Source organism: Prinia subflava, chromosome 31, assembly GCF_021018805.1.
Source record: "Prinia subflava isolate CZ2003 ecotype Zambia chromosome 31, Cam_Psub_1.2, whole genome shotgun sequence".
NCBI lineage: Eukaryota > Metazoa > Chordata > Aves > Passeriformes > Cisticolidae > Prinia > Prinia subflava.
In genome coordinates this window covers 79,436-105,459 of record NC_086277.1, presented here as the reverse complement: position 1 = coordinate 105,459, position 26,024 = coordinate 79,436, and the positions used below count along the sequence as shown (strand labels likewise).

The window sequence follows — 26,024 nt, the reverse complement described above, 5'->3', positions numbered from 1 at the left end:
TGGCACGGACCCGCCTGTCCAGCCCATCTCAGTGCGGGTGCCAGAAGCCCCTTCCTTCCCCCCAGTCCTGCCCTGCTGCAGCCGCACACCAGCGCATGCAGCCCGGGCTGCTCCTGCCCCCTCAGGGAGCCCAGGGGCCCAGAGAGGCTCAGGGATACCTCTCAATAGGGAACCGTCCAGCTTCACCCACCGCTGCCCATAGGAGATCCCAGCCTTTGGAGGGATTGTGAGGGCAGAGAGAAGCTGATGGCAGCAGCCTGGCAGGGTCCTGGCCCCTTCCCCACACTGGGACTCTGCCCCAAGGCCTTGGCCAGCCCATGGACAGAGCTTTTCCATCACCTCCCCTACCCTGAGAGATTAAACACAGAAAGAGCCTGAAACAATGTATTTATTTTGAGGCAGAGAATTTTCAGTCTGGAACCCTACCCCCTGGAGCAGCATCCTCCAGTGCAATGGTACCAACAGCCACTGCCTTTTTCTCCATGTCCAGGGTATTTTCCATCCCTCCCCGACTTTAAACAAACTTTTCCAGGCTCAGCCTCGAGACGAGGCCACGGCATTGAGCTCTTCCCCATGTCAAGGTCAAGGGAGCTGGTTCTCCCCTGGCAGAGACTCAACCTCACTCCTGGGCTGCCTCTGGTGCTGCGGACTGCTTGCTTTGGTTGTCACTCTTCTTTTTGTGCCCCGAAACGATGTCATCAATACGGAGGAGGAGTACTGCAGTCTGCAGAGAAACCCCACACCCAGGGCTCATCAGGAGCTCATCACAAAAGACAAAACACAACCTGCCCAGCTTTCACACCACACAACCATCAGCCTGGGGTGAAATGATTCTTTCAGCAGCAGAGAAGGGAACGGTGCCTCACAGGCGTGTGGGAGCAGCAAGCGGCTGCATTCCCACCACCATGGACACAAGGACATCCATTTTTTCTTGTTGACTGACATAGAAGGGACACAGTATCCCTTTGAGGAACAGCCTTTGATCCAACATCAGCAAGGTAATGGCAGGATCTGTATCTAGAAGGGCAACTGAGACTCAGCAGCCCCAGACAGCCAAAGACATAAAGCTCCCACAACCACTGATGATTCCAGCGTGTTACTGGCACAGGATTGCTCAGGCACGGCTCTGTCTGGCATTGGAAGCAGTGAGAGCACTCTGCACTGTTTACAGGAAAAGGGTGGGATGAAGCATGATGACATTTAGCCACAGGATCAAAAACCCTGGGAAAGCCTGAGTCTGGGGTCCCACATCCCTCATTATCTCACCTCCAGCAACAATGAGCTCGGACCCCTGCATGCCCTGCACTGAGTGTGTGATGCCCATCCAAACATCCCAGCATACAGGGAAGGCCTGTACCTCTCTCAAATGATACCCAGAGAGGCTCTGAAGTTTCCACCTCTCCTTACCTCCACAGCTGTTTTGTAGGTCTGAAGTTTGACAGCCAAGGGCTCCCAGATCCCCAGTTCCTTCATGTCAACCAGAGCTCCAGTCTCCCCATTCACCCCCCACGTCTGGCTGCCTTCCTGAGTGTGCTTGGCCTGGAAGCAGAAAGACAGGTCAGCACCAGTGGGATGAGATGGCAAATTCCTCTCTGGAATCTCAAAATTGACCACAGGCTCAAGAAATTGTAACAGGTCCTTAGAATATTCTCGAGTTTATGCAAGAACATGTTACTGATAGCATGACAAGGGCACTGTTCTGAACGGTGACTGATACGAGGAGCTAGGCAAAGAAGGAAAGGGCTGACTCTCTCCTGGTGCCCCTGCCACATGTCTTACCCTGAGTGAAGTCAGAACACGGATTGTACTAGCGCCACAGTTCTGGATCAGTGTCCGGGGAATGACTTCCAGAGCCTGGGCCACTGCACGGTAGGGCCACTGCTCCACGCCTGTCATGCCCTTGGACCTCTCCGTCAGTGCATGGGAAATGGCCATTTCAGTGGCTCCTCCACCTGGCACCAGCTGTGGGTCCATGAGGACATTGCGGCACACCTGCATGGCATCCTGCAGGTTGCGCTCCACCTCCTGCAACAGGTACAAAATCGCACAGTTGTTGAGGCTGGAAAGCCCTCTAACATCATCACTAACCCAAGTCCCAAGGTGCCACATCCATACATTTGCATCCCTCCAGGGATGGTGACTCCACTGCTGCCCTGGCCACCCTGTGCCAGTGCTTGAACACACTTTCCATGAAGAAGTTTTCCCTAACATCCTATCTAAACCTCCCCTGGTGCAACTTGAGGCCACTTCCTCTTGCCCTGTCACTTGTTAGGAGGATGAAGAGCCTGACCCCCAGTGGGCTAGACCCTTCTGTCAGCTACTACTAAATAGGGAGCAGTAAGGCTCTCACTGAGCCCCCCCCAGCTCCTTCAGCTGCTCCTTGTGCTCCAGACCCTTCCTCAGTTCCACTGCCCTTCTCATTATTAACTGGAGCACCATACCAGCTGAAAGCCCAGCCCACAGTCTGCTAGCCATGACTCACTACGAAGGTGGCTGGCACAGGAGGTGAAGCAGCCCATGCACTCACTTACCGCTAGGATTTCCTTGCTGGCTCCCCGCAGGATGATGGTGCAAGCCTTAGGATCTTTGCAATCAGTGATGAAAGCAAAATACTCATCTCCTATTTTTTTCACTTCAAAGAGCCTAGCACCGGTTCCCACATCCTCCTCCCGGAGCTCATCTGTGCGACTGACAATGCGAGCTCCACAGGCCCTAGCACACCAAAGCATGACATTAGACACTCACAAATCAGAATTGAGAAAGAGTGAGATTAGAACAATTCCATGTCATGCACAGTAGGAATGGGCTCCAGACAGGAGCCAACACCTACCTGGCAATCCGGTTGTTGTCAGTCTTCCGCACCCTGCGGATGGCGGTGATGTTGGCTCTCATCAGGTAGTGCTGGGCCAAGTCTGAAACCAGGTTTGTGCAATTTCAGTAATGAACCAGCAGTATCATGTCAAACTTCATCTGTTTATCAGTTATCAATCCAACTATTTTAATTTCAGTCTTTGAAAGAAAAGGGGTTACAGGAAAAAAACACCTAAATGTAGCTTTTTAAACCAGACTGCAAGGCACAATGGTAGCACAGCTCTCCAGCAGTTAAGACTTCAGTTGTATTTTGGTATCTTTCCCAAATGCTAGAAAAGCAAAGTATTTTAAGAGTCTACTTTCACAAAGCAACATCAAGGACAAACTTCAATGCCTGCAGTGTACACCTATTTACTAGAAAGCTAAAACAAAACCCAAACCAGATTCAGCACCTGTTTTGGAAGGAGCTGTATTAGTTTGCTGTTGTGGGGGTTTTTTTAGTCTTGGTTGGGTTTTTTCTGAGTTCCTGAGCAGTGCATTTAACACCATGAACCCGACTGAGATGAGTTCAACACAAAGGATCGCATGTGCTATTACCAGAAACTCCTTTTTCCGTGATGACCAGGTCTGGCTTGACTCTTATCAGATCCTCGCACATCTGTTGAATATACTCTTCCTCCATCTGCAGGATACGGGCAAAGTCTTCCTCCCGAGTAATTTCAATGTCAGTCTGCACAAAAGAGGTGTAAACAGTTTAGGGTGTTCATTCCAACCTTCACCGTATTAGACACACCTCCCCCAGCTTCAAGCAACTCAACTCCTCCAGTATAACCAGGGAAAATCAGGGATGAAAAACACTGAACAAATAAACTGCAACACTGTGTCAGTTGAGCATTAACCTTAGTTCAAGCTCAGAAATATTTCTTTTGCTCTTGACCAGCACTCAGATACAGAAATCACTGGACCCCACAGCAGAATTATTCCCCAAATTCAACAGGTCTCAGGAAGGTAGAACAGAGAAAGCCCTTCACCACTTACACTTTTAACAAGCCATTTCCATTTGTTCATTTTACTCATCCTAAATCAAGACTTGCAGATGTCTTCAACAGGATTCACTTTACCTGGCTCTCTCCTTTCTTGTACTCCAGTGAACAATCCAGAAGGACGATGCGTGGATTCTTAATAAGGCGACGCATTCTGGGATGGGTTACGTCTTTATTCACCATGATTCCACGCAAAACGCACGAGTCCTCACTAAAACCACCTGGAATCTGACAGACACAAGGAAGGGAGAAAATGAGGCGAATCAGTTTAGTCTACAAAAACTTGCGTATCTGAAAGCATCTCCTGAAGTTGTCCCACATACAGAAAAGGGAAAACATCTCCCAAGTAATCACAGTGCATCCAGATCACTATACAAGTTTAATTTTAAGCACACACTGACTTAGATTTTAAGTGGAAAGCCATGAAAGAACTTTTAGCATCCTATTTTCTGGCTATGTTTCAGTTTCCATCTTTCAAATCCAACTGAAATTACCTTTTTGACAGATACTCTAAAAGAGTTGAAATAGCAGCCCCTGTTGGCATTGTAAATGAGCATGGCTGACAAATACAGACTGAAATATCTTCAAGGATTATGTCTGCAGACTGCAGAGAAGTAACAAAATTCTTCCCAATGCACCCTACAATAAACTACAAAGAAAGGGGCACAAGGATAAGAAATAGTTCAGGACAAACTCACCTTTTCTACTTTTGCATATTTTTTAATATCAATTTCCTTTCTGCCATTTTCTTCAAACTCCACAGTCTTAACAGCATCAAGAGCAATGCTACAGGCCAAGTCAGACCAGCGGTTTATTGCCTTGGTGTTTATCGCACTCTTAATTATTTTAAGCATCATCTCTTTATTGTTCACATCCACTGGAGTGCTGAGATAAAGGAAAAACCAAAGAACAAACTGCATGTTAATTCCAACCAACAATCTAACCCTTTTAACTCCCTCTCCAATTTTTCTAAGTTATATTCGACTAACACAGCTGCCTGAAGGAGCAGCTTGAAGCAGTACAGAAAGTCCACATCCCTCCTCTCTAACTTCTGCCAGCCCATACTTACCCAATTTTCTTCAGAATACTGATCATGTCATCAAGAGCCTTACGATAAGCCCAGATGATTACAGTTGGGTGCATCTGCTGTTCAAGAAAGTGTTCAGCAACAGAAAGCATCTCTCCAGCTAAAAAAAATTTAAAATAAATCAAAATCCCCCAAGTAAGTTAGTAGGATAATCAGCAGTCAAGAAAAGAGAGTTCATACCAGAAAAAATATATCTTCCATCCATGCAGAGAACTCTAACATCACCTATACCTTTCTTTACAACTTAACTGTGATTATCATGAGCAAAGAACAACTTCCCAACATGTGGATCTGCTCATGTTAGGGTCTCATGAACCTAGTATGCTCTTGCACAGTAAAAAAACCCTCTCCATCTCAAGATTAGTAAATAAGATGTATCTCATCATGGGCTTTGCTTAGAAAAAAGGGTAAACTTCAGCCTTTATGTAAAGTCTGAGTCAGTCTCCTTACCAAGGATAATGACAGATGTGGTCCCATCTCCAACTTCTTCATCCTGAGTGCGGCTGATCTCTATCATTGACTTTGCGGCTGGATGCTGGACTTGAATCTATGTAGGAGCAAGGGGTACGGATTTGTCCCAGAATATTAGAGCAGAAACATCTCGCATCACTCAATGGAACAAATGCCACACTTTTAACACAATCAAAGGCATTCTGTTCAGCCACAGCAAGGCTTTTTCTTCCTTTCTGAGACCAAAACCAAGCCCTTGTATTTGACAGTATTGTGTCTCTTCACTTTTTTCGGGCACTACAGTTTTTGATGCTGTTTTAACAGCTTTTGCACAAGACAGACAATAATGATTTCTAGGTCTTGTCATGTGGCACTGTGAACATCACCATCTACTCAAAAGATCTAAATGCAGTTGATAATAGCTCCCACTACCAAAGAATTTGCATCAGTCTTGTAAATACTCCATGAAAACTTCCCACTCTAGGATCAAAGCTACATTTCTTTAGAGCAAGAACACTTGCTGGATATGTTTCATTTCTCCCCAGTGAGAAGCTTTCTTGGTACAGCTGGTTAGCACTTGCTCTCAGGACAGGTGAGGAGATTACACAGCTTCACTGTCACCCAAGATTCAGGTACATACTGACTTAATGTTAAGCAAGACTACTTTAGGAGAAACTTACTTCTCTAAGAATAGCATTGCCATCGTTGGTCATCACAATCCCACCCATGGGGTCCAAAAGCATCTGCAACCACAAGAGAACAAACACTTGACTGCTCTGCCCCATGTGTGTCTCACTTCTTAGTCAGCTGCAGCACAGGTGTTGCAGCACAAATTTTTACCTTCATCATTGCTCTCGGTCCTAAACATGTTCGGATAATGTCAGCAATAGTCTAGGAGGAATCAAAGAAATGAGGTAATTCAGGAGGGCATCAAAAAGTCTAAAAAACCCACAGTGAAATCACTAGCCCCTGCAAAATTTAAGTGATCCAACAACTTTGCTGTGGTTGAGATACAGACAAGGTTAAGAATTGTGTGGAAATGAGAATATGGGGATTATCAAGACACTGGAACAACACTAAATTATTATCTCAATCAGATGTCAAAACTGAGACACTTTCAGACTTTGTGGAGGAAGGGGATTTGGTTGGTTAAATGCCTCCATGATTTACAGGGTACCCATTACATGCACAGTGTAGTACTTAATTTTTATACAGAGTTTTTATAATAGTATAAAAATCTTCTGCTAGCATAGAAAATTACTTTCTATGTTGCTTCTTCTTCTCATCTATATTTGTATAGAATAGAGAAAATATGCTTCGCATCTGGTTTTCCCTCTGAAATATGTAAATACACACACACAAAATAAAGGATCAGAATAGCCTGAGAATTTGGTACCTTTGCAGCAGTGATGTTTCCCATCTGGACTTTTCTTCCAGACTCACGTTTTGTATTCTGACCTAAAGCATGCAAAAAAAATAAAATTAATCAAGTACAGTCAGGCACAAAACAACAAGGATGCAGTCACCTCTCAGTCACACATTTAACATGTGACCAGTTTAAAATTCAGAGTTTACAATACAAATACTGCAGTCACAATGAGAAATACATTGACAGAAAACTGTCAGTGAAAAACAACATTCCCTATTATAACAGAACTCATTAGCATCCTCAGACAAGGCTTTGCAATCCTGAAACAGGACCTATTACCACAGAAAATCAAACTGCAGTGACTCACTAGGATCTGCCTGATTTCACAAAGCCAAGGAGCTGCTATTGTACAGTAGTGTTCAGTCAAAAAAGCTTATAGAAGCTCATGTACAGTAAGCAGAACTGGGTGAACATAAAGTTAATCCATCAATGTTGCTTTGGCACGTGAGGGTGAGCAGCTTCTGGGGTACCAACTGGCTCACAACCACAGCTGGAGACCAGCTGTCAACAAACTCAGCCCTAGAGAATATTTGAGCTGAGGGATGCTTTTCTGCTTTTTTTACAAGCCTGGCCTGAGCATGCCCAGATTTACTCAGGAGAAGATGCATGCGCACAGGGAGGTGTTAGACAGAATAAAAGGAAACAAAGTAAGAGCAGCACCAAGCCTAAGGCAATCAGGCCTATAGAAAAGGAGTGGTGGGATACAACAGTCTGCCTACTAAGTTAATAGAGAACAGAATGGATGGAGAAAAGAGCATGGGATAGCCAAACAGAAAAAAAAACCAACAACCCTGGAATACCTGATGTTGATGGATGGTGAGAGAATCATAGAATGGTTTGGGTTGGAAGGGACCTTAAAGACTATCTTGTTCCAAAATGCTTTCATGGGCAGGGACACCTTCTACTAGAGTAGAGCTCCAAGCTCTGTCCAGCCTGGCCTTGGACACTTCCAGGGATGGGGCAGTCACAGTTCCTCTGAGCCACACTTGCCAAGGCCTAACCACCCTCACAAGGAAGATTTTCTTCCCACTATCCCACCTAACCCTGCCCTCTGGCAGTGGGAGACCACCCCTTGTTATCCTATCCTGTCCTGTCCTGTCCTATCCTAATCCTATCCTAATTCTATCTGTAAAGGCCCTTGTCCAACATCCCTCTCCAGCTCTCTTGGAGCCCCTTTAGGCACTGCAAGGAGCTCCAAGGTCCCCCTGGAGCCTTTACTTCTGCAGGCGCAACACCCCCAGCTCCTGCCCAGAGCAGAGGGCCTACAGCCCTTGGAGCATCTCCGTGGACTCTTCTAGACTCCCTACAGCAGCTCCGTATCATTCGCACACCAGAGGCCCAAGAATTTGGGTTCACATGCGGTTCAAACGGGGCAGTACAAAGCAACGTGTTGAGAAAGACGAGAAAACAGCTGAGAGCACGGAAGGATACCAGACAAGGTCTGGCTGCAGCGGGGCTCCGAGATGCCACGCTCAGGGCGCGGCAGTGGCTGCGGGTAGGGAGCTGCAAGGGAGAGCTCGGGCCGCGACTGGGGCGGCAGCGATACCCGGCGGATCCCCAGCAGGATGGGGGGCCTGGGCCGGGCCGGGCTGCGAAAGGGCGCCCGGCCATGAGGAGACCCAACATGGCGGCGAGTCAGAGCAGCGGCAAAGCGGGGCGCGGGTCCGGACGGGCCATCCCCGAGCCATCCACTGCGGGAGGCCAGGCCGCGCCGGCGGAACTTACTGAGAACCAGGACGGGGCGCGGGCCCATCATCGCGGCGGATCGAGAGCGGCAGAACCTTCTAGAGCCTAGGAACCGGACCCTTGAAAAGCCGCGACACCGTGCACCGCCTCCCACCGCCGCGGCCGATCCCCCGTGAGCGCTGTGCCCAATCACAGAAAACGCCCGGCGAGTTCCGGCCGGGAAGTGACGCCTCGCACAGGGCGGAGCCGCCCGGAGCTCCGCACGAGTGCCGCGCCCGCCGGGCCCGTGGGGAGGGGAGGAACGCCGCACAGACACAGAGAAGAGGCGGCAGGGCCCGCGGGGCTGGCGCAGAGGGGACATCTCGCTGCCGCCTCCCCGTTGCATCCGGAAAACACCGGGTCCGAGATGCCACGAGAGACCTCGGCTCCGAAAGGCCGAGCTCAGTGCCCACCCTGTGGGTCAGCACGGCGGTCTGGCGCAGCCCGCACTGTGGACGCCGGGGAAAGGACGGATCTTGAGGAGGCACCGCCCGTCCGATACGGCAGGCCATGCCCGGGGCCCGGAGCAGTCGCTGCTGCCGCTGGAACGCACTGAGCGCGTGCCCGGAGTTCCGTACCCTTAGCCCTCCTCAGCCGCGACCGGCCATTTTGTATCCCCGGCGGCTCAGTGTCACCCGAAGGGGCACGGGTGAGAGAATGGCACGGGAGAAGAGCTGGTGGCACAGAACATGTCCTGATCAGCACAAAGGTGGAGCCTGTCTAGGGAAGGGGGACATGGGTAGGTGTAGTTAGGCAGAGGGTCCCCAGTGCAGGAAGGGAGAGTTTCCCAGCTGCTGCACCTGATTCTTCAGCAATTTAACCCTGATACACTCCAGCCTCATTGCTTTGCAAGCACACCATGGACTGGGGCAAGCTAGAGGGCCACACAACACCATCAACAGGGCAAAGCAGCAGATCTGACATCCTGTCAAATCACGTCTGTGGTATCACCGGAGCAAGCTCGGTCCCACAGGGCAGGCAGCACCTGGAGGGGGCGTGAGATATGACACCCTGCAGAAAATTGCAACAGGCAAATGGGAGCTGGAGGCAGAACAGGAGACACAGCCCCACAGACTAGGGCCCCTCTGGGCACTAACAGGCTGCTTGTATTGCTGCGGCTGCAAAGAGAGGGGTTCCCCTTCCAAAGGGGCCGGACAAGGCAGTTTGGGACTTTTGGTTGTTCTTTTCTCTGTTTGCTTGTTCCTCCTTTAGAACACAGAGGACACCTCGTCTGCTGCTGCAGCCCCCAAATCCTTTGCCCCGAGAGCTGAAGCACGGCCCAGGCAGCACCTCGCAGGGGACGGTGCCATCCCGACCCAGCCCTGTTCTTGGGGCTTCAGGGTTCTCCTTTCCCGAGCTCTGGGCTGCTGGTGGCATTTGACTCTGCTCAGTTCTTTTTGGTCTTGGGGGTGTCATACTTCCTCTTGCTCGAGTACCACAGCAGCAGGGGGATCCCGATGGAGGGCAGGGTCATCACACCAAAAGCTGCCCAGTCCAGCTGAAAGGAGAAATTGTTAGAGAAAAGTCAAAACAATCCAGGCCACAGGAGTCTTAGAGCAGTGGGGAGGTCAGAGGAGGAGAGCAAGGGGAGACCTCACACTGTCTGCAGCTTCCTCATGCAGGGAAGCAGAGGGGCAGGCGCTGACCTGTGCCCTTGGTGACCAGTGACAGGACTGGAGAGAGCACCCGCAGCTGTGTCAGGGCAGGTTTAGGCTGGACATTAAGAAAAGGCTCCTCTCCCAGAGGAAGGTCTCCCACGCACTGGAAGAGGCTCCCCAGAAAAGCCGTCACAGCTCCGAGCTTGACAAGAGCTCAAGCAGTTTGGACAGGGCTGACAGGCGGATGGTTGGCATTGGTGGGGTTGTCCTCTGCAGGGCCAGGAGTTGGACTCCACGATCCCTGTGGGTGCCTTCCAGCCTAGGACGTTCTAAGATTCTACCCTCAGATTTTCTGGCTCAAAGCCCACAGGGCAGCTCCTTCACAGAGGGAGCTGACATGGAAACTCAGCTGCTTCTGTGATAGTCCTCTGGAGAACTGACAGGAATTAACGCCAGCTCCCACTGGAGCTCTCCAGGTGACTGCAGGGCAAGCCACACACAGCACGTGCAAGCACAAAGCCACCGCACTGGGCTGCAGCTGCCGGGGTGCACTCTTGCATTATAAGTGAAAGGTACTTACAAAGTGAGGGGAGAACCTCCTGTCAAAGTCACGCTGAGCCAGAATTCCTCCCTGCCCGGGAGCACTAGTGAAGCCAACCTGCAAAAGGCAGGGAAAAGACAGGCTTTGCCACCTTTCCTCCTCGCTCCACAACCGGGCAGGGTGAGAGCATACAGGCACGCATCATCCCCGACCACGCGGCTCCAGGAGCGCGGGCACGTGTATCTGCAGGGGTCCCAAAAATCAATCACTTACCACGACCTGTGCACCCTCCTGTGCCAGGTACGTGATGGTGGCAGAGGTGAAGTTGAAGTACCCAGCTTTGAGAGGCCGTAGAACCACAGTGTGGGACACGTTGCTCGCTCTGGGAGCCGGACGTTAAGGAAAATGGTTCTATTTCATCACAGGAAGACAAGGGAGGAGATGCAAAAGAGCAGCCTGGAGCCAGGTGCAAAAGTCAGTGCTGCTGACAGATCTGAGTCCTCCTGGTCACAGACAGCCAGACCCACCTGAGGCTGACCCAGCTGCTCCTCCTCAAGCAGAGGAACTACCCCAGCACCTGGCCCTGTCTGCAAGGAACTTTTATTTTTATATTGCACCATGCAGAAGAGCAGGGGTTTGACTCGGCACCCTGTCCAGGCTCTGGAAGGAATTTCAGAGACGGCAGATGAAGAGAGGATGAAACTGCAGCATGCCCAGGGGCAAGAAAGGGAGTTGGGAGAACTTCAAAACATGAAAAGATACGGAGCAATCCTGTCCCACTTGACGCTGAGCATGCCAGAGACGATGCCAAAGTCTTCTGGGGGGAAGGAATCATCCGACAGCTCCACATCTAGGGCAGCGCTAAACACAACAAAGAGAGGGGTGAGACGGGAATCTTAAGATTTGCCATCTGCTCACAGGCTCTGCAGCAAAGTGCACTGACAGTTCCATCGTGACCAAATGGAAGAACGTTTTTTTGAAAAGTGAAATGTCATCCGTAGAAGATGGGGCAGAGAGTTGACGTGTCTTAGAAGGAGACTGCAGAGAGAGGAAGGCAAAGTTGAGAGAAACAACCACAAGGACAGGAAAAAAACTGTTGTTTTTCACAATAGGATTTGGCAGTTTGCTGAACTTCAGATACCATCCCATGGATACACACGCTGGCCTAAATAATAACCAAATCCCACATACACAATTAAAGGATCTCATTAATGTTGTATGAATCCAACATTACAGCACCACATATTCTTCTCCTAGCAGTACTGCCCTCAGCATGCATTATTCTGCCTTAAAAAAAAAAAATCTTAAACACAAAACCCCAAACCACTTTAGTAGTGTCCCACATTTTGTCCAATCAGCTTTTCATTCTGCGAATGAAGCTTTTTACCAGCATTGTGGAAGCTCTGTTTTATCTTTGTCAGGTCCATAGTTAAGTCCTGAGAGCAAAAAGGAATTTTCATTAAAAAGAATAAACGTGAGAAAGAGCTCCCAAGGCCAAGAAAAGGAGCTGCATGCGTGGGGAGCAGTGTCACAGGACACCACAGGAACTATGCCATGCTGGACTGACCACTTGAGCAGCCACGAGGTGAGAGCAGGGACAACGGAAGAGGAAGGAAAAGGCAAATTTCAGGGTCAATCCTTCAGGCACTGCTGGAAAGCTCAGAGTTAGAGGGAGCAAAAGCAACAGCACATGACAGAGCTCAGAAATGGCCTCGTACCCTGCAGCCACACAGAGAACATTTGCTCGTGGTCTGAGAAGCAAAATGAAGGCAGTACTGAAGCCTGGACAGGGCTCACCTGGAGCCAACGTTGTAGATGTTGTACTGCAAAGTCAAGTCCTTGCCCTCCACCGCGTATCTGTTTAACAGGGATTTGGAGGCCAGGAGCCTGGCGCCATCCTCGCAGTGAGCCACAGACACCAGGGCAAACACAGCAAGAAGCGGGAGCTTCATCTGGAAACACAAGGAAATGGAATGGTACTGATCACTTGAAATCTCTGAACGCTTGCCTGGGAGGTTGTAAGAACTGGCACCAGCAGTGTCCCAGATCTGCAGCCATGGAACAAAAGTCAATGGTCTTCTCTCCTTTCAAAGCCCCGGCCAGTATCACTCCCCTTTACAGAATCATGGAACATCCTGAGCTGAAAGGGACCCACAAGGATCACTGAGTCCAACCCCTGGCCCTGCACATCTCAGCAATGGGCAAAGCTTTCACATCACTAAGCTTCTTCTAGTAACTTCCAGGGCAAAAGCTTGGGCAATTAATAATTTTGTCAGTTTTAGCAACTAACAGTTAATTGCCCTTGCAAAGCCTGGCAAATTTCCAGCACTGTCTTACACAACACAATTAGTTCTTCTCAGAAAGCACCAGCTCCTCACTTCCAACATTTATTCTTTCTTATTTCCAGCCACTGAGGAACCACCAACTCCCTCCCGTGGCTTTTATGATCCCCTGCACAAGTCCCTGCTTCGGGCCACGTGTCCCGACTTATCCAAACACAGTGCCTCGGAAGCTTCCCTGTTAAGAGGGAGGACAAGAACACAACAGGAACACTACAGATGTCACCAGTGAGGACACTTGATGGGGCTTGTAAATGCAAAAAACTGCTTCAATGTCAGGGCCTCTGCCCTCCACACTCACAGGGTGTACGGGCTTGGACAGCACAGTAAAGACCATCCAACTGCACATCCCTGAGGTGGGCAAGGACACCTCCCACTAGACCAGGGAGCTCCAAGCCCTGTCCAACCTGGCTTTCCACACTTCCGTGGATGGGAAGCCACATGGAAGCCACAGCTTCCCTGGACAACCTGTGCCAGTGACTCACCTCCCTCACAGGGAACAATTTCTTTCCAATATCCCATGTAACTCTGCCCTCTGGCAGTTGGAAGCCTTGTTCTGTCGCTCCAGGCCTTTGTCCAAGGTCCCTCTCCAGTTCTCTTGGAACCTCTTTAGGCCCTGGAAGGGGCTCTAGGATCTCCATGGAATCCTCTCCAGGCTCAACATCCACAGCTCTCCCAGCCTGTCTCCAGAGCAGACAGGCAGCAGCCCCTGGATCATCTCCGTGGCCTCCTCTGGACTCACTCCAGCAGCTCCAGGTCCTTCCTGTGCTGAGGCCCCCAGAGCTGGAGGCAGCTTTGCAATGGAGTGTCTCCAGAACAGAACAGACGGGGCAGAATCCCCCCCTTCACATCCTGCCCACGCTCTTGGGGATGAGCCCAGGACAATGTTTGGTTTTGGGGACCCCCAGTGCACGTTGCCACGGCATGCTGAGCTTCTTGTCAACCCGTGCCCCAATTCCTTCCCCGGGCCGCTCTCCATCCCTTCTTCCCCAGACGGTTTGTGTTTCGGTGCAGCACCTGCCCTTGGCCTCGCTGAACCTCCTGGGCTTGGCACGGACCCGCCTGCCCAGCCCATCTCAGTGCGGGTGCCAGAAGCCCCTTCCTTCCCCCCAGTCCTGCCCTGCTCTAGCCGCACACCAGCGCATGCAGCCCGGGCTGCTCCTGCCCCCTCACGGAGCCCAGAGGCCCAGAGAGGCTCAGGGATACCTCTCAATAGGGAACCGTCCGGCTTCACCCACCGCTGCCCGCAGAAGACCCCGATTCTGATGCTCCAACGCCAGAAACCGGCCGCTCCTTCCTGGCCCCTCACAGCCCACGACCGATCCTCTCCTACACACCCTTCCCGCCGCCCCCCTTTCCGTCCAGAGGCCCGAGGACACAGCCTCGAGCTGCCGCGGGCCTCCGAGCCCTCACCGTCTCTGCCGCCGCCAACGCCGCAAAGACGAGTCAGCGCAGCCGCGGCGGAAATGACGCACGTGAACGCCGACCCAGGGAACCCTACGCCCCCTGGGAAATGGAGTCTAGAGCCTCGCACACGCAGGGACTCCGCGCCTGCGCAGCGCACGCTTTCTGCCCCGCCCCGTCGCCCATGGGGGGTGCGGTGCGAGGAAGGAGGCGGTGGCGGGGCCGCAGGTCGGGCGAGGCCGGGGCTCTAACAAGGCTCTGGAGAACAGCGTGAGAATCGACACGACTAGTTGCTCTGCCCACGCCAGCAGCATGCCCAGGTCCGTGGTGGATGTGTAAAGCAGTGAGGGAGGAGTGAGGGAGAAGAAGCAGGGCAGAATTCCTCAAGAATCAGGTGCACAGAAGCCCAGAGTTTCCCTTCCTGCACTGAGGACACCCTGCTTGACTCACTCCCCCCAGAAAGGCTGCAGCCTTCCCGCGGAACAGGGCGTGTCCCGACCTCCCTAGTGCAAAGCTAGTAACATAACAAACCTGTTGGTGTTCCCAGCACTGTGGGAGGCCCCTGGAGCTCCCCTGTTCCCTTGTCTCTCAGGCAGATGCCTCTGGTGGGAGAAGGGCCTCAGGACCCTCCTCTGTACAGATATTGCTCCTCACACACACATGTGAGCACCAGCTGGCTCTGGCTGTGAGCACACCTTAGGAGTTTAGCTTTTATATTTTTGAAATCCTCTGCTTCATTAGTGTGTATCTCTAAATTCCATAGAGAGTGTTAGTGACTGTCTTCACATTTTGGTCAGACAAAACAATCTCTCTAGGCCTGAAATTCAAGGATAGTCTACTGCCTCAGACCCTGAACAGTATAAACAAAATGAATGGGGGAGAGAGAGCCAACTGGGGTATATGACTTCATTACCGAAAGGTGTATTTGGAGGATTAACCTGTGATATGTTAATGAACCAAACTTTTATCTATCTGAAAAAGTCAGGACCATTGTCCATTTTGGGTGTAGCCCCTTGAGGTGGCTTTGTCTCTTCTCAGTGTACGTCAATACCCTTCATTAAATATATCCACTTCTATTCTCTTTATTCTGCCTACTCTCCAATTTTAGGTAAGCCAGGTAAAGTCATCACCCTACTATGGCCCGGGAAGCCACACCCCCTGTGGATGAAAGGGAGGTGGCAGTGTGGGGGCACCTGTTAGAAGTGAGACGCTTGACACGGGCAATATATCAAGCAGCAATTCAATCTAATAATTGATTAATTAGCATGGTAAAGTGTGAGCAAAGACAGTGCGCTGGGTACAGTGGAAGGATTTTCCTTTCTGACTGCACACCCGTTGCTGGACTTGCTGGGATTTTATTGGCTATATTCATGCGTATTCAGAAGCTTTTCTCAGCAGTTTCTAGTTCCATTTTTTAACGTCATTATTCAACACCTATTGTGGTCCATTTTAGATTTCAATATTCCAGGATGTACATCCAGGGTATGTATCCCAGGTGGTGGGGTCCAGCTTCCAGATGTGGAATCCAGTTTCTATTTTCCATGTCTCTCAGTCTTTGATAGTGATGTCCAGTTTCCCTTTTTCAGGAACCATAAATCAGCGAGCTGAAGTCTTTCTTCCATATCCAGGATGTTTTTCACCAGTCTGTGAGAAAGCCTTTTTACATTCTAAATTGTTTAAATTTACATTCTACGGTTTAAATTTCTTTAATACAAATCAAGCTTCTAAAGTTATAATTCAAATACTCTTATTACAGAATAGCTTGAGATTTATAATAGGTAATTGCAAGCAAAGTTTTTTCAAAAAACCTTCGTCCATGCTTTCCTTGGTTGTTTATTAGAACTCATCCTTATAACAGTTCCATGGCCGTGTTCCACAATTACAATTACATAGATTCTTTTTATTTCCCTGACACGAGACCCAACTTTGTATTTCACACACGTGCCAAGCATACCTGTAAATGGCCCCTTCAATGGCGGGGCAAGCCTCGCCACCTGTGGATGATCGGCATGAAGTAGGGTGTGAGCACATGAAAGAAACATGGTCCCCAGGTGTGCTAAAACCAGAGACGTTTATCCTAAGTGTATATAGCTTTTATAATATTTTTACCATTGTGTTAGAATAGCATGGGCCTGGATAGCCAATAGTGTATTTTTTAATAAACTTGCCAGCCAGTAATATGATCAATGATCAGTTCTCTAATAACAACATCAGACTTTCGTCTCAAAAATAAATGCTTATAGAATAGTTCTATAATAACCTTTTCACCAAACTACTGTGCACCTGCTACTCGTTACATTTTTAAAAACTTTGTTGCAACTCTTCTGTTCCAACTAAATAGCCTTTTCTTTTTTGACTAAAATGCTCTTTGTTTTCTTGACTACAAGTTCCCTTTGTGTCCTCTCCCTACATTTTTGGATGGGGGGGTGGGAGGGGAGGTCGAAAGCACCTGGCAAGCATACCTGTAAATGGCCCCTCCCATGGCTGGGGCAAGCCATGCCTCCTGCGGCTGAACGGTGGGCGGGAGTGGGGTGGAGGATCAGCTAAGATGCTTTGCCAAACACTGGTTTGATGGCTTGGACAAGCTGCGCCTCCTGTGGCCTAATGGTGGGAGGGGAGGGGGATAATCACCTGCTGAGTTCACCTGTAAATGGCCCATCCGATCATTGGGGCAGCCAGCTGCCCCTGTGGCTGAATGGCAGGCGGAATGCGGGGTGGGTCGGGGCGGGAAGCCCCTGCCCAGATGCCCTATAAATTTGCCCTCTGATGCCTGGGACAAGCTACACCCCCTATGGCTGAATGGTGCCTGGAGGGGTGGGAAAGGACTTGTAGACCTGCCCTGGTAATGGCCCCTCTGATGGCTAGGGTAAGCCATGGCTCCTGCAATTGAATGCCAGGTGGGAGAGGGGGGTGAAGCTTCTGCCGAGCTAACCAGTAAATGGCCCCTCCAACCCCTGACATTACCATCAATTCTGGTGGGCTTGGCCTCCTGAAGGCCAACTCTCACATGCCTTCCAAACACTGGGGCTCTGTGCTTTCCTCTTATGGAAGAGACTCATCCTGCTTGTCCAGGTGAAAAGAATGGGGCATATGCCTTTATTAATATTCAGCTCTTTATTAAAGTGATCAGCTCATTATTAAAGTCATCAGCAGGATTGCAGAGTCCGATCAGAGTTTTCCACGCTGCTGCAGCGTTCCAAAGGAGCAGGTGCTGTCCCAGCTCATCATTCCACTGCAAACAGTAGATGCTGACTCGTTGTTCCCATAGGAAAGCTAGGAGTTGTTTTTGGTTAACCATCAGAAAGCAGAGCAGTGGAAGTCTGTCACTAGTGTGCAGAGGCAGCTCTCTACCTTCAGGGAAAAACTTGAGAGTTTCCCATTGATTATCTGGGTCACTTCAGCTAGCTGGTTCCCATTCTATCAAAACTCCTCACAGGTCATGGTGAATCTTCAAACCAGGCCAGGGGGGTGCGTCCACTTCTTGCTTGGCCATGGCACTATCTAATTCTCCTCTGACACATCTAACTTCTTGTCTTGGGGTGCAGTTTCTCTAAAAAACCCTCCCAGGATTCACAGGGGCAGTTTTATTTGCATATATAAATGCATATGCATTTGTCCTGGTTGCAGCAGAGGTATTCCTGCTAAAGGAGGTAGTTACAGCGAACAATGACAGGGCTATCTAGGCATGAGCTGCTCCTTTTCACATTTAAATGAGGTAGGAGAATGTGGCTTTCCTTCGAGGCAGCTTCCCTCCATCCTCAGACTTGCTGGGGTGTGGGGGTTACCTCTAGCCGGGAGGGGATCAGCCAATTTTGAGGGACAGCAGCCTCACCCCAGCTATGGGGTTCTCTGCAAACAGGAAAACCCCCCATTTTTCTAAAAGGCTGGGTGACAGCACAAATTGGGAGGAGGGGGGTTGCATTCTCAGAGCTCTTTTAATATGCTAATGGGTGCTCGGTGTTTTCCTCTGGGGGGATGGAGCTGTCTCGCTATGGGGCTAGGACAGGGATAGCCCAGCTCCTCCTGACCGGGAAATTTGTTCATAACAAATCCCTCCTCTATTTCTTTGATTGGGCCGAAGCCCACATCAATTTACAGTCTCCTACTGGGCATTCTCTTAGTAGATACTGCTTCGGCCTTTTCTTGACAGTTAATTTTAGGTCTCCTGGTCTCTCAATTGCTGTCTTTGTAGAAGAGGTGGCAGGTGGTCCTGTTGGGTCTAATCCGGCATCAGGGGGCGGTACTGGTCCTTTAATTCTGGTAACCTGGGTCTGACTTCTTTCTGGAGTTCGCACTGCGGTATGTGTGGTGAGCAACACCTGGAAGGGACTTGCATATTTTTTTCTTTAAAGTTTCAGAATTACAGAATTGCAGAATCACTAGGCTGGAAGAGACCTCTAGGATCAAGTCTAACTCTAACTAAACAATGTCACTAAGTGCTACATCCAGTCCCTTCTTACACACATCTAGGGATGGTGACTTTACTACTTCTTTAGGCAGAAAATTTTTTTGGCACCGCTTAAGACTGTGTCTTCTCGTTCTATCAGTTGCTGCTTGAAGAACAAGACTAACTCTCACCTTACCATAACTACCTTTCAGGGAGTTGTAGAGTGATAAGGTTACTTCTGAATCTCTTTTTCTCTAGGCCAAACAACTTCAGCTCTTCCAGCTAGTATTTATAGGGCTGGTGTTCTAAGCTTCTCGCTAGTTTTGTTGCTTTCTTTTGACACACTCAAGCATCTTAATGTCTTTCTTAAACTGAGGGGCTCAGAATTGGGCACAATACTCAAGGCGTGGCCTCACCAACGCTATGCGCAAGGAAAGAATGACCTTTCTGCTCCTGCTGGCCACACTATTCTCAATACAGCCCACTATACTGTTGGCTTTGGCCATCAGGGCATACTGCTGGCTCATATTTAGTTGGTTATCAATTAGCACTTTCAGGTCTCTTTCTGCTTGGGTACTGTCCAGACACACTACCTTCAGCTTGTAAGGTTGCGGGGGGTTACTGTGGCGAAAATGCAACACCTGGCATTTGGACTTATTGAACATTATCTTATTGGATTTTGCCTATGTATCTAATCATTTTAGGTTTCTCTACAGAGTCCTCTTGCTCTCTAACAGATGGACATGCGCTCTCAGCTTAGTGTCCTCTGTAAATTTACTAATGAAGGGCTCAATACTTTCATCTATGTTATTAATAAATATATTAAATAGAACTGGCTTCAGCACAGACTTTTGAGGGACACCACTGGTGGCTGGTTGCCTGCTGGATGCAGCACCATTCATTACTACTCTCTGGGCTTGGGTATATAGCCAGTTCTTAACTTAGCAACGAGTGTTCTTGTATAAGCTGTGGGAAACAGTGTCAAAGACTTTGCTGAAGTCTAAATAGACAACATATACAATTTTGTTGTATCTAGCAGGCGAGTCACCTGGTCATAAAGGGAGGCTAGTGGGGTCAAACACAACTTAATTCTCTTAAACTCATGCTGGCTGGGTCTGATACTCTGTCTGAAAGTGGAGAGTTAAAAATTGTATAAGTTAACCGCAGGTAGTTGAGGTGGGGAAGGTAGAAGACGCACAATCTGAATTTGATGTAGCTTGGCTTTGGAACAAACATCAGCTTCTGCAACTAGCTTCATACTATTGTTTTAAGTATGACTCCAGCCCAGGAGATAATTGAGAAGCTTTGTTTTAACCAAATCATGTAGAACCCAGAGTAAAGCATAGGTATGATTTAAGATAGTAATTAAGAAATAGGATAACCAGTATCTAGGGGTGGAGTTTAGTTAACATATGTATAATTTGAAACTATAAAAATCACAAATCGAATCTGTATTCTTGGGCACAAGATTTGGGCATTTCATGCCCCTGTGTCCCGCGCGCTCAAAAAAAGAACCGCATATGATTGCCTTCGTGTGGTTATATGTTTTCCTACGCTAACATTTTGGCAACCCAGGATGGGACCTTGTGGGCACAGCCAGGATCCCGCGACCCGATCACGCTCTGGCCGGCACTGGGTGATTTCTCGGGGAGCCCATTGGCGCCGCGACCCTCGCCGCTCACAATGACCCCTGGTGAGAGGTAAGGTTCTTTATTTTCTGGTCTGGGGGCCTGCCATTAAGACGCAGCGAAAGCTACGCTTAGTTGGGCAAAAGGAATTCCTGGTGGTATTGCCTAGGCAGCCGTCCATCAGACATCGCGAAAGCGTTGCAGGTTCGGCATCTGTGGTTTTTATGTATCTGTAATATGGAGAAACTAAAAGGGTTAAAAGAAGTTTTGGGCAGCAATAATGCCTCTATACCAAGTTCTTCTCCTTTGAGTTGTTTGTTGGCACATTGGAAAGAGAGGAATTTTGGTCAGGAATTACGAAAAGATAAATTGATTGAGTATTGTAATGTGAGCTGGCCAAAATATGCTCTGCCTGAAAACCAGAGGTGGCCACAGAACAGGTCTTTAGATGTAAAGGTTATTATGCAATTTAGATCACTTTGAACACAAGATGGAATGGTGGAACAAATCCCATACCTTGATTTATTTCTATGCTTGCTCAAGAAACAAGTTTAGTGGGTTGGCAGCAAAATGGAAGCAGTGAAGCTTGGAAATAATAAGTGTCTGGCTTGCATCCAAAATAAGCATTGTATGCAGCATGCGGTTTTAAGTGAAACTTTGGGAGGAGGAAGAGATGAACTGGACCTGGATTTATTAGTAGCCCCTATAGCCCCTGGATCCACCACAGCCCCCTCGACACCGAGTTCTACCCCGCTCACCCTGACCCCACCTGATTCTCTTACATCCCCCTTGCTCACGCCAACACAATATGTTTCCCCCCCTACCTTTGTCTGCTAAAGGTAATTATCCTCCTCTGCCTATTCCTGTCCCTCCTCCGCCTGCTCGGGTGCCTGCCCCTGCTCCACCTGCTCAGAGAACCCCCCCTTTTCCACATATACCTGCTCAAAGCTATCCTGCCCCCCTGCCGACGCCTGCTGAAAGATTTATTCCTCCTCCAACACCGGTTCAAGGTTACCCTCCGCTCCCACCTACACCTCCTTTGCCAGCTCCTGTCCCATCCGCCCCCCTGTACCCTCCCCTGCCAGATTCGCCTGTCCAAGATGTGATTGTGAGGCGGAAGCAAAGGGGGGATGCAGAGAAGACAGATAGAATAGAAAGTAGTGACAGTGAAGCAGATGAGCTAGATGCCCCAGTAGCTCACCGAACATGAGGAGAACTGGACCCGGCGTGGCCTAAGGCAGGAAAGCGTATACTAAAATCAGGCAAACAAAAGAGAACAATTATTGCACCATTAAGGCAAGGGGTAGGAACTAATGGACCTGTCTTTGTAAAAGTACCCTTTTCATCTGCTGATTTAGTTATATGGAAACAATCAGCTGGAACATATAGAGAAAACCTAGATAAGGTAGCTCGCATGGTTAAGATGATAATGAAAACTCAGAACCCTGATTGGGAAGATATTCATGTGATATTAGACACTCTGATGGATGAGACAGAAAGGGACATGGTACTTCGGGCAGCGAGAGAAAGAGCTAGAGAAGACATACGAAATGGTTTGGTGACAGGGACACTAGATTACAATTTTCCCACTGCAGATCCAGAGTGGGATGCTAATGACCCATCTGGAGTAGATATGCTAAGGCTAAAGCGATATCAGGAGTGGATTTCAATCGGTGTTCAACAAGAAATACCTAAGAGTATGAACTGGTCTAAGTTGTATGAAATTCGACAGGAAAAGAAAAAATCTCCCACTGCCTTTCTAGAAAGACTCAAAGAAGCAGCTAGAAGATATACTGATCTTCAGGTAGACAGTGAGGAAGGAAGAACTCAGCTTGCCTTTATTTTTCTGGGTCAAGCACAGGAGGATATTAGGAAAAAGCTACAGAAACTGGAAGGTGAAGAGTTAAGAAACTTGGATAAACTCCTGGAGGTTGCCTGGAAAGTTTATAATAGGGACAGAGAAGTTGCCAAGAAACAGGGGCAAAGCCTTTTGGCAGTTTTACAGAGACAGGGGCGAGGACGTGGTAGAGGAGGTTGTGGCGGTAATAGAGGTGGCTTTGGCAGAGGTTCTGGTTGGGGGGGGGCTAGGTCTGAACCAGTGTGCGTATTGTCGAATGGAGGGACACTGGAAAAGGGAGCGTCCGAGTTGGTTTAGCCAGAATGGTCAGCCTCAGTTAGACAGCATGTTTAATCAGAGTGGTGAGCCTCAGTTGGATGGTGTAGCCAGGGTCATGGTCTTACATGAAAGGGAGCCAGGATCAAGAGAGCCCACGGTGACTTTGCATTTAGAAGGAAAAGACGTAGATTTTCTCATTGACACGGGAGCAACACTTTCTGTATTAAATTACCTTGAGGGGCAAGTCAGGAACAAGTCAGCAGCAGTCATTGGAGCCACAGGGAAGGAGGACATACGGCCATTCCTGCAACCCCTAGATTTGAGCTTTGAAGATTAGATCTTGACCCATGAATTCTTATACATGCCAGATTGCCCAACTCCGCTCTTAGGGCGCGATCTACTGGCAGCACTGGAGGCAGTAATTACTTTTGAGAATGGTGAACTTGTATTGAGAATACCTGAGTCTAAGACAGGAAGGATTTTGATGATAAAAGAAAAACCAATTTCTAATATTCCTAAGGAAGTAGAGGATGCAGTAATTCCCTCTGTCTGGGAAACAGATGTACCTGGAAAATTCTAAGTTAGCACAACCGGTACATGTAGAGTTAAAAGAAGGAGCAAAGGCTGTACGAATCAAACAATACCCTATAAAACCAGAAGCACGACAGGGAATAGCAAAGACCATTGATAAATTATTAAAACATCGAATTCTAGAGGAATGTGAATCAGAATACAACACCCCAATATTCCCAGTAAAGAAACCCAATGGTGAGTATAGACTTGTACAGGATTTAAGAGGCATAAATGAAATAACCAAAGACACTCATCCAGTGGTTGCCAATCCCTATACATTGTTAGCATCCGTAAAAGAGATATATAAATGGTTTACTGTAATTGACTTAAAAGATGCCTTTTTCTGCATACCCCTTGACCAAGAAAGTAGGAAACTATTTGCCTTTGAGTGGGAACATCCAGAAAATGGAAGAAAAACCCAGCTCACCTAGACCCGACTTCCAATGGGGTACAAGAACTCACCCACCTTATTTGGGAGTCAACTGGCAAAGGAACTGGAAATCTGGACCAGAGAAGGGCAAGTACCGAGAGACCAATATCTATTACTCCAGTATGTAGATGACATTTTGATTGCAACAGAGGAAGAAATGACCTGCATAAAAGTAACCATTGAGATTTTAAATTCATTAGGAATGGGAGGGTATAAAGTGTCCAGAGAAAAGGCACAGATTTCCCAACAGACTGTGATTTACCTGGGATGTGAAATCTCACAAGGGCAGAGAAAACTGGGTACTAATTGTATTCAAGCTATCTATGCTATTCCAGAGCCCCAGAATCTACACGAGCTGCGGATCTTCCTTGGAATGACAAGGTGGTGTCGCTTGTGGATCAAGGACTATGGACTGATTGCAAAACCCTTGTATGAAGCTCAGAAGGCGCAGCCATTCACCTGGGGCAAACCACAGAAAGAAGCCTTCCAGAAGTTAAAAGAAGCATTGACAACTGCTCCTGCTTTGGGGTTACCTGATCTGTCTAAAGACTTTCAGCTGTACGTGCATGAAAGGCAGCAACTGGCACTGGGAGTCCTGACCCAATGACTGGGAAGCTGGAAAAGGCCGGTGGGTTACTTTTCCAAACAACTTGACAACGTAAGTGCCGGATGGCCTTTATGTCTGTGGGCAGTGGCAGCTACTGTGCTGCTGATACAGGAAGCCAGGAAGCTCATGATGGGAAGACACATAGATGTCTATGTGCCACACATGGTAACTACAGTCCTGGAACAAAAGAGGGGCCATTGGCTCTCTCCAAGCCGGATGATGAAATTTCAGGTAACCCTGACTGAGCAGGATGACGTTGCACTAAAAACAACTAACCTCTTGAATCCAGCTCTGTTTCTAGGTGCCACAGGTGAGGAAGGTCCATTAGAGCATGACTGTCTAGAAGTAATCGAGCACACCTATTCAGCAAGAACAGATTTGAAGGATGTCCCCCTGGAGCAACCAGAGTGGGAACTCTTTACAGATGGAAGCAGCTTAATGGAAAACGGAACCAGATACGCAAGATATGCAGTAACTACAATTGATGTAGTAATAGAGGCAAAAGCACTACCACCTAATACATCTGCACAAAGGGCAGAACTAATCACATTAGCCAGAGCACTAGAGCTGAGGAGAAAACAGTAAATATATAGACTGACTCCAAATATGCCTTCGGAGTAGTGCATGTACACGGAGCTTTATGGAAAGAAAGAGGACTGCTGTCCTCCCAAGGTACAAATATTAAACATCAAGATGCGGTCCTACAACTGATAGATGCAGTACAAAAACCTGAACAAGTAGCAATTATGCACTGCAAAGCACATCAATCAGGCAACTCCAAAATTTGTGAAGGAAATCGAAGAGCAGATTGGGCAGCCCGTCAGGTGCAGAGAGGTGCACCGAGAGGTGCAGAAAACAATGGCATTGATACCATCAAGACTTAATATCTCTCAATTTAACTTGCCTCCTAAGCCAAAATATACAATAGAAGACGACAAACTAGCACAACTGCTGAAGGCACAGAAGAACGCAGAAGGGTAGTATGTAACCGCACAAGGGCAAATAGTGGTACCTCCTTTAGTAATGAGAGAAATTTTACAGGTAAAACATAATGAGTGTCACTGGGGTGCAAAGGCGTTGGTAAAGTGGTTGAGACAATGCCTAATCTCATTACAGATGCAAACAATGGCCAAGTCAGTAATGTCTAAATGTGAAATCTGCCTGAAAAACAACCCGGTAGGTAGACGACAGGCACAGTTAGGCAGAATTCAGATGAGAATAGAACCAGGAGACTATTGGCAAGTGGATTTTGCAGAATTGCCAAGAACTCGGGGATACAAATACCCGTTAGTAGGGGTTGACACGTTTTCTGGATGGCCAGAAGCCCTTCCCTGTCGCACAAACCAAGCAAAGGAAACAATTAAGTGGTTATTACAGGAGATCATTCCCAGGTTTGGTGTGCTCCTAGGGATATCATCAGACAGGGGCCCACACTTCATAGCCACAGTGGTACAAGGGGTAAACAAGTTATTGGGAATATCTTGGGACCTCCACACACCATGGAGACCCCAGTCAAGTGAGCAAGTAGAGAGAATGAACCAGACACTGAAGAGTCAGATCAGTAAAATATGCCAAGAAGCCAAACTGCAGTGGCCACAGGCTTTACCAATAGCATTGCTAAGAATTCGGATAAAGCTTAGGAGTGAGATGTCAGTTAGTCCTTATGAAATATTGTATGAGGAACCATATGAATCTCCTAACCCCAATCCAGATGTTCATGTCACAGGAAAACAAGATGTGTATAATTATGTTCTGTCCCTTGGAAAAACTCTAGCTTGGCTTTGAAGTGTTCTCGTGTGGAACAGACCACTGGCTCTGGAGAATCCAGTCCACAATATCGAACCAGGAGATGAAGT

General features: G+C 48.5%; 2 protein-coding genes and 1 long non-coding RNA gene across 4 annotated transcripts; 1 reads left to right on the top strand and 2 right to left on the bottom strand.

Annotated features, from left to right (window-relative positions):
* Nucleotides 1-369: 369 nt before the first annotated feature.
* On the bottom strand, nt 370-9,153 carry CCT3 (chaperonin containing TCP1 subunit 3). Its single transcript, XM_063420291.1, has 14 exons — nt 8,546-9,153; nt 6,788-6,849; nt 6,232-6,282; nt 6,072-6,134; nt 5,392-5,488; nt 4,924-5,041; nt 4,553-4,739; nt 3,933-4,082; nt 3,409-3,541; nt 2,831-2,912; nt 2,532-2,712; nt 1,780-2,025; nt 1,408-1,539; nt 370-724 (listed from the first exon to the last, which is right to left on the bottom strand). The coding sequence occupies exons 1-14, from the start codon at nt 8,889-8,891 to the stop codon at nt 620-622; spliced, it is 1,953 nt and encodes a 650-aa protein (XP_063276361.1). The 5' UTR covers nt 8,892-9,153; the 3' UTR covers nt 370-619.
* Nucleotides 9,154-9,620: 467 nt separating this feature from the next.
* On the bottom strand, nt 9,621-14,554 carry LOC134562790 (translocon-associated protein subunit beta). 2 transcript variants are annotated; one of them, XM_063420293.1, is made up of 6 exons: nt 14,437-14,554; nt 12,482-12,636; nt 11,447-11,545; nt 10,958-11,066; nt 10,724-10,801; nt 9,621-10,043 (listed from the first exon to the last, which is right to left on the bottom strand). In XM_063420293.1, exons 2-6 carry the CDS (start codon nt 12,634-12,636, stop codon nt 9,933-9,935), a joined length of 552 nt encoding a protein of 183 aa, XP_063276363.1. In that variant the 5' UTR covers nt 14,437-14,554; the 3' UTR covers nt 9,621-9,932. The 2 variants fall into 2 exon arrangements, with proteins under 2 accessions (XP_063276363.1, XP_063276362.1); XM_063420292.1 differs by lacking the exon at nt 14,437-14,554 and adding an exon at nt 13,509-13,780.
* A 34-nt stretch (nt 14,555-14,588) lies between these two features.
* On the top strand, nt 14,589-24,976 carry LOC134562794 (uncharacterized). The gene is made up of 3 exons (XR_010083268.1): nt 14,589-14,747; nt 16,014-16,073; nt 20,390-24,976. It is a non-coding gene; the product is annotated as an uncharacterized LOC134562794 (long non-coding RNA).
* Nucleotides 24,977-26,024: the final 1,048 nt, after the last annotated feature.